Consider the following 11,975-nt stretch of genomic DNA (forward strand, 5'->3'; position numbering starts at 1 on the left):
ATATCACCAAATTTAATACTTAATAAATATCCTATAATAAATTATAAGTTGGGCTCAAATTAATAAACTTAATCTATTAAAAGAAAAAATTAGTTCGACTTGACCTGTTTTCATCTTTAAGTGTAGGAGTGTGCATGGGTCGGGTGAAATCGAGTTTGATATGACTCAAATTCGACTCGAAATATATACCGAACTTATTTATTAGACCCGAACCCAACCCTAAACTTGATGAAACCTATACATTTTTAGGCTACAATTATACTGGGTAAAAATCGGGTGAAAACCGGACCGTTAACATTACATTACCTTGATACCTTCTTATAAATTTGACATGGTAAAATTTACTTAGAAAAATATAATAAGAACCAACTCTTCTCTAAAATTAAAGCATAACCATAATCAATACTAATAACACAATATTATGCATTAATTAATCTAAAATTTTATGCATTTTAAACATAAAACATTAATTTATAGTCTTATAATAACCAATAATACAAAATATTAAAGTTTATAATACTTAAATTCCACATAAAAATTGTCATCATCCATTACTAATAACATAAAATATTAATTGTATATGATGATCGGACCATAAAACCGATTTCGGATTACTCGAACTATAATCCGGATCCGATCTGAAATAATGATATGATCTATTTTTAAGATTCTTACCTAACTTTAGACCTGACAAAATCACACCAAATTAATCCATAAAATATTCGAGATCGAACGAATCTTCGAGCCAAGCCCACCTATGCACAGCCTGCCTTAGTGTAAGGCATTGGTTCTCACCGCATTTTCGTATATGGAAAAACGATACAAACAATTTGATTTCATCGCCTATAGGTGTCAAAAAATTCTACAAAAATTCTACAAGACTCCATGTGACTACTTTTATGGCTCCTTTATCTAATTTGTTTTTAAATTAGCACCTACTTAAATAATATTTCATTTAAAAGTATAACTTAATTTACTTAACCACATTTTAAATAAAAACTATTTTTATAACATATTAAAATCTAACTATAATTTATTATCCAAAAATAAAAAAAATTATTCTCACATAAAAATAATTATAAAATCTTTATTAAAATATCACATTTTAAATTTGTCCATGGCTTACTATGCCTACTAAAACATTCTCTCAAAATTCACAAACCAAAAACACCTTGCACACACCCTCGAGCTATACCAAATTCAAAAGCCAGAGTAGCTACGGGGAGCAAGCACCTTTAGCTGAAAAACTGCACCTAATCACCTTTAGAATGGAAGATCCAATTTAATCGGTTATAGTATTTAACGGATAATTTGATATAATTATATAAAATTCGATTAGACTCATTCCCATTTAGATTTAGTATAAATTTTACAAAAATAGAATAAACCCAATTACCTTATATATTCAATCAAAAAAATAATAATAATTTGTAGAGTTGATATTGGATATTAATATGTAGTTTTAATATGTGCTAATATAAATTTGTTATAATCTCTTACATTATTTTCTTTTGTCATTCTCTCTATACTGTTCCTAACTTTTAATGTTATTTTCTTAATTTTAATTGAATATCCAATTATTTGAATAGAACCAAACCAATTTTAGTAAGGATGGGATACAAGTTAAAAGATGTTAAACCTAATCCAAACCGAAGATACTTTTTGGTTCATCAAAGACCAGAAGATACTTTTTCCACTTAAAAAAGCTCCATATTTTAATTGGTTTAGATAAAAGAAGAGAAGATTCTTTAGGATTCTAAGCGTCCTTCCAGGATCAGTCTAATAAGTAACGCGACGCTGAAGTTGTACTTACTTTTCCATGTCAAAGTAACTGTGAGGCGGATTCTACTTGCATATACCACAATAGAGTCACTAGATTCAGATTGGGCTTTTTAAGTTATTCCTATTCATTCAGTTGAGAAAAAGAAATAAACAAAAGAAAAGTCTAGGGGCCAGCAGTTTTATTGAATTTTGGCCAGCATGTAACCAGCAGAGAAAAGTAAACCATTGGATAAAATCTCATACCAATCTCACACCATCAAATCATCATTGATGGCTAGTTGATGGCTAACAATCACAAAAATTGCTGTCCCTTAGCATTGCTCATAAGCAAATATACTCTTACGGGCAGTTTCGTTCCGAAAGGTCAAGATATGAGGCCAAGAAAGGACATCTAGAGAGTACCAGACAAACAGCCATCGACTTCGGTTGCTGGTCAAACCCTCCCATGCCATATCACACACTTTTTTCTCCTTCTTGATGACATATTCAGACACATCCTCTTCCACTTCTTCAATCTCTCTCTTTCTTCCATGCTCTCATTTTGATTCATCTCAAATGATTCAACCAACTCTCCCCTACATCCTCCTCAAGTTCTTGTTACGTTTTCCCCTTCACAATCACATCGTTATCCTCCTCTTCTTGGTCCAAATCAAAGTCACTTTCTCTGCTACAGCTCCAAACTTCACAGCTTGCGAGCCCGTGAATTGTGGTCACGGCCCAGATATAAGCTACCCTTTCTACATCACAGGGAAACAAAAACCCTTTTGTGGGTACCCAGGTTTTGATCTCACTTGTGGCAAAAATGGCTTCCCAATTCTCGATCTCATCAACACCCAACACATCATCCAACAAATCTTCTATAACAACAACTCACTCCGAGTCTCCAACCCCGTTTTTTCAACTCCAAACACTTCTCAGTGCATTCTTCCCACAAAGAATCTCACCGTTGGCAAGTACAGGTTTAGTATTGCTCCCAATCAGAGGAACCTCTTCGTGTTCTATGGTTGTAACTTAACGTTGCTTCCTGAAGAGATGAAAGAACATAAAATCGGGTGTTCTGTTCATAGTAATTTATCCGTTGTGGCGTTGTATGCGGAAGACGTCACGAATGTAAGAGTAGCGGAAGAGAATTGCAGAGGTGGGTGGGTGAATGCAACGGTGGAAGATGAAAAGCGAGGGAATGTTCGAGAAGCTCTTGAAGAAGGGTTTGTGATGAGTTGGAATGCAAGTAATTGCAGCACGTGCTTGAATAGTGGGGGAAGATGCGGGTTTGATACAAGGCCAGCTATATACGCTTTCAGGTGCTTCTGCCGTGATGGAGTTCATGTTGCGCAGTGTAATCTTCCGCCGCCGCCTTCGCCACCTGGACCGCAACAACCAGGTTAGCTCCTCCTCCTCCTCTTCGTCTCACTTAGTATCAAATCTACGGAGAGTGGTAGCGCGCCTATATTTTTAAGGAAAAAATGCGAACATGGTTGACATTAACTCAGAAATTTTAGACTTATTTTTTTAATTAATGTAAGTCAATTTTTATATGACTAGATTTTAAAATTTATAATATTAAAAAATAATAAATGTTTTTAGTTATGTAAAATTACTTTTAATTTAAATATAAGAAAAAATATTAGTTACATATTTTATTTTTTAACATATTATATAAAATACTGAGAATTTAGTGAAATATTTAAGAGCGGTACAAAATTATTTTAAAAGATAAAAATAATAAATTATCTTATTAAAATATAGTATTAATTTGATAAAAAAACTTATTTTTTAGAAATAATAAATAGTTTGTATATTTGATTTAATTTGTAAAAATATTTAAATAATTTTTTAATAATATTTGATATTTTTTCAAATTAATATAGTTTTTAAAATTTCTATCATTTTTATTTTAAAGACTATTTTTGTGTGTGTCTGAATATTTTTTAATATATTTGTAATAATTTACTTTAAACTTAATAAAATTTGAAGAATTAATACTCACTTTTTTTAAAAAAATTTGAGGTCAAATTGGCTTTTAAAACTATAATTGAGTCAATTTGCATTTTAAATTTTACAATAACTCACATTAATTTTCGAACTAATTTTTGTAAAGAGTGTGTTGATTTTGTACGCTAACTTGCTGAAATTTGAATTTTGCCTAAGTTTAATGTGACTGAAATTTATTAGACCTTCTATAAATTTGACTGCTTTTTAGTATTTTCACGAATTAGATAATAGCAAGTTCAATTTAAAAAATTTAGAGCTCTAGAAATTAATTTTCTCAAAAGCTCTAATAAGTCTCGATCACATAAAATTTGAATCTGGTTGAAAAATCGTAGTAAGTTAATGTATTAAATTAACACATTATTAACAAAAAATAAATTTAAAAATAAATACAAATTATGATTACAAATTTCAAAATCTAATTTAAGTCTATTAAAATTTTGAAAATCAAATTAAATTTTATTTCAAATTTTAAAGATCAGATTGGTTATTAACTGTATATTTTTAGCTTTAACAATATAGTCTTTAAAGGAAAGTAAGATGCCCTTGATTCACAAGAAAATTATTAAAATTTGACAAATTTCTGTTTTCTTTAATCTTTAGGAGTGCCGTGAGTGTTACTATTAGTTTAAAGATTATTTTTTCCGAATCAAAATATTTTTATTAACTAAAACAGTTATCTATATTCCTCTTTCTATTGAATAACTTCAGACGGTCTAGCTTTGTGGTTGACCAATCTGAAATGTTAGTATTAAAATTAATTAATAAAAGATAAAGTTAGTACAAACACTATTTTTACACTTTGTTTGGATATAAAAAATATAAAAAAATAAAAAAATAAAAAATAAAATTATTTGTGTATTATTTAAATAAATAAATAAATAAAAAACAAAAAAATTTCATTTAGATAAAAAATAAAAAATATAATAATATAAATTATATTAATATTTTAAAATATTTTTTTGTTTTATTAATTAAAAAATAAATTTATAATTTCACTCATTTTTATCTATTTTTCTTCTATTTTTATCTCATCTAAAAAAAAACTTTACATAAGATCCTAATTATATTTTTTCTTTTATCCAATTTTCATTCCTCATTCAAATAACAAAAATTTTACTTTTTTATTTTTTTTCTTCTTATTTTTTTCTTCATTTTCTATAAATTCAAACAACTCATTGTCACCAAAAAAAAAAAAACAACTCATTAATCTTTATATATGGCTGAATTGTTAGTTATATAAGACATGATTAGGCTGGCACGTAGACTTCGGCGCATAGCCCAAGTTTAACTTTCAATAGTCAAAAGTCAAAACTATCTGCCACTTGGTTAGAAAACAAAGCAATCTTTTATTAGTGATTTAGTGGCCCACCTCTACCAATATGAACTTGATTCATGCGATACTCCGATTACATGGTGACATACTAACATGTATGTTTATGAACTATATTAGACTAATTATTACTACTATTATTATATTTGTCAGAATATTGTTACAAGATAGAAACTTAATAAATAAATTTTAAATTAAATGAGGTGAAAATTTTTTTTATACTGACATAAATACAGGATATAATATGACACACTAATATACAAATTTTAAAATCTTATAAGATACAGGAACATACGTACATATAAAATATAAAGTATTTTTTTGATAAATCATAATGATATCTTAATATTTTATTGATATTAAAACATAAATTAATTTTTAATTATTTTTAATGTCTTATTTTACTTATATAAATTATTTAAAATATTTTTTATTTAAAATAAATAATAATATATATTATTTCTAAATTTATTTTAAAAATACATATTACGAATAAGATTGGATATATTGACACATGATTGTATTTAGGTGTGTCCAAACATGTTTAAAAATTTTTTTATTTTTTTATTAAAATACGATTAGAGACAACAGTCAAAAAGTATCGTGTCCGAAATATATCCAGCATGCGGACACGACAATTTAACGAAATACACGTGCTTCATAGATTTTTTTTTAAATAATGTTACAATCCTTTTTCAGTAAAAATGGTTTTATTCGATAAGACTCATTTAGTCACAATTTTTATTTGATAATCAGTTTGACCCTTGACTTTTTATAACCGTGAAACAAGCTAATTTTTTTGTTGCCAACCTAATATGGCTTTTTTTGGAGTTAATTGTTATTGTGGTAGTTTAACAACGACTTTCCATGGTACTTGTGGAATTCAATGTAATTTGGTGTCGCTCACTCAAATGGTCTAAATTCTATAAACGTGTGGATGACTCGATTTAGGGTGACTTTGATAAAATTTGGACTCTACAAAAGTAGTTTATTAAAATTAATTTTTTAAAGTTCTGGCGGTTATATTTGATAAATAAGAATAAGTGATTTTTGAAAGACACAACTTATATAATTGTGTTTTGTAAATTTACTTTTAACATTTAAAAATGAATTTAATAAACAAAAATTAACAAAAAGTACTCCGATAAAGTCATTAAATGTGTTTCCCACTGAATATGACATCCGGTTTACGTAAGAGATAAGACTATTTGATGTGCCTTCGTAATAGCAATGGTGTAGATGTAACAGTCCGTTAAGTTAGTATTTATGTCTATTAGTTGGCGTTTGTTCTCTGATATCAGAACTGGGAATAAGAGATTGTTCTCTGATATCAGAACTGGGAATAAGAGATTAAAATTTAATATTATGTTTGATAGCTAAAATAAAAAATAAAAATTTATATTTTTTAGTATTTTTAAAAAATAAAAATATAAAAAATTAAAATTTTTAAAGATAAAATTAAGATTTTAATTTTTTTTTCAAAAATATTCCTCCTCCTCAACTAGTCAAATTTCAAATATAATCCCACAATTTCTTTCCTCTCAGACCATGCCTCTTGTAACTTTCATTTTTTCTGCCACTACTGCCCTTATTGTCGGTGACATCAGTAATGAATCCACCAGAAAACCAACCAGTAATGAAATTTAAGTTATCATCTCCTCCCGGGCTCACTCTCAGCCTCACCTCACTCATCAACGGCGTCCCCTCGTGGTTTCTCCCACTTTTGACTCGTCAGCCTCCAGTCTTGCCTCCACTAAAGCTTGTCGTATTATTATCGCGTTTGTTCTGTCTCTCTGTGATTGCGTTGTCTTGCTGTTCTATTCTGCCATCTGGAGAAAGTTGTTACGAAGAGAGGGATGCGATGAAGGGGGAGGATTTCGAGACGGCGGCGGAGAGTATCCTCCCTCAATGGTGTGGTCGGAGAACTTGGTGTGGCGACGGCGCTGCAACTTCGTTTTGGTGATGATTTTCAGAGGGAAAGGGAAAATGAGAAAAGGAAAGGGAATGTCATTAAGGTTTATTTTGTTCTTAATTTTTTGGGTAAAGTATATTTTTCTTGTCTTCGAAGTTTAGCAAAAGTTTTAAAATTATCTTTTAAATTTTATTTTGTTTTAATTTTGTTCTAAAAATGTTTGATTTGCATTAAATATATTCTCAATGGCTAAATTTTTAAAAAAATTTAAGATCAATATAATAATGATGTATGAAAATTATGCTTGATTTACTTGTATTGAAGGGTAATTCTTATGAAATTATTGTTGAATTGGTGTTAAATTTTTTAAAAAAATTAGCCATCAGGAGTATATTTGATGTTAATCGAAAACTTTTGAGATAAAATTAAAACAAAATAAAATTTAGAGATATTTTTAAAATTTTTATCAAACTTCAAAAACAAAAAATATACTTTATCTTATTTTTTTAATTAAAAAGAGTATTTAAGTAATTTAATCAAGTAATTTTGTTTGTTTCAATCTCTATTTATCTTATACCAAACAAGAAATTAAGACATAACTCGATTATGTACACTTTATACTAAACATAATACAAAAAATTTAATTTTAGTCTCTGTCTCTCAATTTCTATCTCTTAGGTAGTGTTTGGTAGTTAGAGATTGAAACTAAAATTTTTATCTCAAGACACAAAATTTCAATCCTTTCAATACCTCGAAAAAGTGGAGACACGGGAGATTGAAATTTTTAGAGACAGAAACTGAAACTATAATAACATTCCTTCCCAAAAATACTTTCCTTCAACTTTTCAAATTCTAAATTTATCCCTTAATCTCCATATTTATCTTAAACTAAATATACATAGGACTTGCAATGGGTAAAGTAGAATTTGGACTCTACCCTAACTCTACACCTGCTAGTTGAAAACTTTCTTAAAACTCTACCTTACGCTATTTGCGAATTGAAAATCTCTTAACCCTAATCCTACCCGCGCCCTAAAGTTTTAAATTCTACCTTATCCTACTGTACCCGCAGAAAAATCAAATTTTTTCAAGCAAATAGAAATTTCAATCATTCCAAAATTTTATACGTATTAATAAAACAAAAAATTAAAAACTAAGTTCGAATCAAAATTAAAAACAATAAAATTTTAAAAAAATTCAACATAAAATTATAAATAGCATAATAATCAATTTTTTAAAAAATGACACTTAGATCTTAGAATTTTTAAATGATATATGAATTTTATTTTTATTTTATGTTAATTTTATAGATATATAAATACTTTAAATTACTAATTTAAAATTATTAATTAACTAACTAGTTAAATAATTACTCATTTACTCCAAATTATTATGACACCGATATATATTTAGGGTTTGTTTGTTAAAATAATTATTTTTATGAACACAGTAGTACATAAGGTAATGTTTGATTAGTCACCATGTTCAACGAAGACATAAATATGATGATACTCATCCTCTATTTGTTTATTGAGATATAAATGTTTTGTAGACACGTTAATATATAAATATCTAAAAAAAAATATTAGGTAAATAATAATTATCTTAAATAATATAAATAACTATTAATTAAATACAAATACATTACACTCTAATTTAATATTATTCATTAAATTTACTTTTTTAACTCTATTAATTCACATTATTTACACATTGTTCAAAAATATTATTAATTATTTATACTTTTTCATCTAAAAAATATATTAGAATTGAAACAACTGACAATGACACATAATATATAAAATACAAAATTTAACATTTTTATTTTTATTTTTAAAAATTATCAATTTTCTTTTATCAACTTTTATTCTCCCTCCTCCCATCTCCTTCTTCTTCCTTCCTCCCTCCCTCGTCCCTCCACCAATGATATTCTCTCATGCTTCTTCCATCATTGCCACTAGCACTGCCGCCGTGCTCTATTCTCTTCGTCCTCCATGTCTGACTCATTACCACTTGTCCATATATGTTGTTTTTGCTCTATCGTCGTCCATATTTATTGATTTTAGAATAAGTTGGAAATTTTTCTTTTTGTGAATATTAAAGTTGTGGAGTATAAATTATATAACTTAAAGTTGTAGTGTTAGATTGTTAGAGTTATGCGAAATATTTTAAAAATAGGAGAGAACAGAATAAAAAATTTAAATAACTGACAAAATTAATAGTTAAAAATCAATTAAATAATTAATTTTAGTTAAAAACTAAAATATCTTATTCAAAAAATTTTTAGAATCAAAATAGATAAATATTTAAAAAAAAAAGAGACAAAGCAATCCTTTAATCACTAGTTTGAGCCATACCATTCCTTTTTCACCTAAAACGGTGTTTGAGAGACTAGATAGTCCCTACTTTAAAAAAAAATGATGTAATTCTAGATAAAATACTATTATGTCTCAAATGTGAATAGTAAAGGGATCGCTTTGTCATTTATTTTTTATTAAGGATTTTGTGGTCACCATGTCTCCCGAAAACTTTAATTGAAGATAGAAATACTATCGAAAGATGAAAACAACGAAATATCTTTAAAAAAAAATTTAAAGATGACAAAAGCACTCAAACTTGAAATACACATGATTGTATTCGTAAGTCGTAACACCCAACGTTGAATTTACAAGAAAAGAAGTGTGCTAGTTGTGAAATTAAGTTTCTAAACTATTTGTTAGACTCTTTCACATCTCAGTTTTCTTCTCGTTCCTAGACAAGTGATGACGATAGCATATGTCATCTGTAGTTCTGTACCAAAAAATCATTATTGCCGACCATTTTTGACTTTTATAAATAAAATCATGTAATAGAACATTTTTTTTAGATATGGAAGTAACTTTGCCGTAACACTTAATTATTGAATAATAATTTATTCTTTATTAGAATTTATTTTTATTTGATTTTATTTATTTTATCCGAAGAATACTAAAGTTTAAGATTACACTTAAAAGAGTATTTTTTTTTGTGACTATTTAAAAGAGTATTTGAAAGAACGGAGACAAGACATGTAAACTTTTTTTATTTAAATAAAAAAAATTCATTTTTTATAAATTTAACTCAGGTACAAAAATTCATCAATTTGTACATTTGGTTTCATTTTTCTAATAAGAGATTGAGAAAACAAGATTTATAAGATTTTTGGTGACTGTATCAATAAAAATAAGACAATTTTTTCCTTCTCTCTATTTTCACAAGCAAAAACAGCAAAAATGAATCACAAAAAGTAAATCGTTTTTGTTTTGATAGGTAGCAACAATGAGACAAAATGAGGTCTAATTTTTAAGTTTGTTTTCGCTGGCTCAAAACTAAAAATGAATGATTGTTTTGTGCTTCATTTTTACTGTTTTAAGATCCAAAAATTGTACAAAAAATTTCTTTGTTTTTCCAGGCTATACGTTCGAAAATGTAACAAATTATTTTTTATTTTTATGATTGCAAAAATGTATTTAAATATATATAAAAATTGATAAACTTTTATATCTTAATGTAATTATGTAAATAATAAAATTTTTTATTTAAATAAAAGAAAGTCAGACATAAAGATATAAAAAATCAATCAGTAAACTTTAAGATCTTTAATGCAAATTCTCAAGTAGACAATTGATCAGAACATACTAAACTTTATTATTTTATATTATAGGCAGCTTAAATTATATATATATAGTTCGTTGAAGCATAAATATATTAATACACAGTCTTTATCCTCCTCCTATATGAGGTTTACCAATTTCTTTTTTTATTATATTGATTAAAATCTGAAGTATCTTTTGAAGCCATAAATATACAAAAGTATTCTAGCTAGCTTTCCTTTGACTTTATGAGGAAAAAATTCGTAAAATAAATCTTTTCGATCAAATGTAATTACTTTCCACTCCAATAGTAGCCAACAAATGATGTTGAAAATTCAAGATGAAAAACTGATATCATAAATTAGCCCACTGAATTAGACCTTGGATTGGCGTTAATTCAGTGGGTGGAAAAAAAAAGGAAATGATGAGGATATCTTCCTTAGATACTGTTACACAGTTACACGTTGTGAGGAACATCACCTTGCAACTATAATTTCTCTCCTAATAATTAATTGGCTTTCTTTTTCGAAAATATTTGATAAAAAAACAATAAAAAACCGTTATAATTTATTTTATTTAATATTTATTAATTATTATAATAATTAATGAATATTTGCTTCCCTAGTATTACCGTTTTTAAACTAGTAATACTTAAATATATAAATCATTATCAACTAGCTCATTAAATTATTTAGCAGCCCACGTTTCTTCCTCTATATTTAATAGGTTTCAGCTTAAACTCACAACAAGAGTGGTACTATCAAAAGAAAAGTGAAAATATCCATTTATATTGTCTATAACAATAATAGAAAAAGGTTAATTACTACTCTATCCAAGAAGTTACCGTTTGTACTCGCTTAGTATTATAAAGTTCCCGTGAATAATAAGCAATTTAATGTGTGTAATATAGATAAAATATTATATTTTCTTTAATAGAAGAATATGAAGAACAAAAAAATATTTTCAGATTTTCTTTAATATAATAAAAACATTTTTGAAAAAAAAAGTTAAGACACTAAAAAAAAAGTCAAACCTCTATAAACAAAGATAAATGCTAAAGAGCCAACTTATTTATTATTTTTAGTTAGTAGTTAGTTAATAATATTTAAAAATGTAAATTAAAAATATATTATTAAATTATTAAACTAAAAAAATTAAATTAATAGTTAAAAATATTTATCAAAAATAACAAATTATGATAATCCATCAACTTTTCCCTAAACAAATATAAGCTTAGTGAAAATGATTATTACTAATCCTCATGTTAAGTAACACCAAATTTATTTAGTATTATCCATATTGAATAATAAACACAAGACTAATATAGTAGCACTTATCAGTCTGCTGG

At 26.8% G+C, this 11,975-nt stretch overlaps 1 protein-coding gene across 2 annotated transcripts in view; it reads left to right on the top strand.

The window, feature by feature from the left end:
* LOC107491314 (LEAF RUST 10 DISEASE-RESISTANCE LOCUS RECEPTOR-LIKE PROTEIN KINASE-like 1.2) overlaps nucleotides 1-11,975 on the top strand; it is a 24,038-nt gene that overhangs the window by 7,481 nt on the left and 4,582 nt on the right. Inside the window, exon 1 of one of the 2 annotated variants that reach the window (XM_016112152.3) lies at nucleotides 1,691-3,163. The exons of the other annotated variant lie outside the window; for it this stretch is intronic. Within the exon in view, the coding sequence (XP_015967638.1) occupies nucleotides 2,260-3,163 (904 nt within the window). The 5' untranslated portion in view covers nucleotides 1,691-2,259. Of the gene's footprint in view, nucleotides 1-1,690; nucleotides 3,164-11,975 lie in introns of those variants that run through there. 2 annotated transcript variants of the gene reach the window in all.

Source organism: Arachis duranensis, chromosome 5 (genome assembly GCF_000817695.3).
Source record: "Arachis duranensis cultivar V14167 chromosome 5, aradu.V14167.gnm2.J7QH, whole genome shotgun sequence".
In the NCBI taxonomy this organism is placed as follows: Eukaryota; Viridiplantae; Streptophyta; class Magnoliopsida; order Fabales; family Fabaceae; genus Arachis; species Arachis duranensis.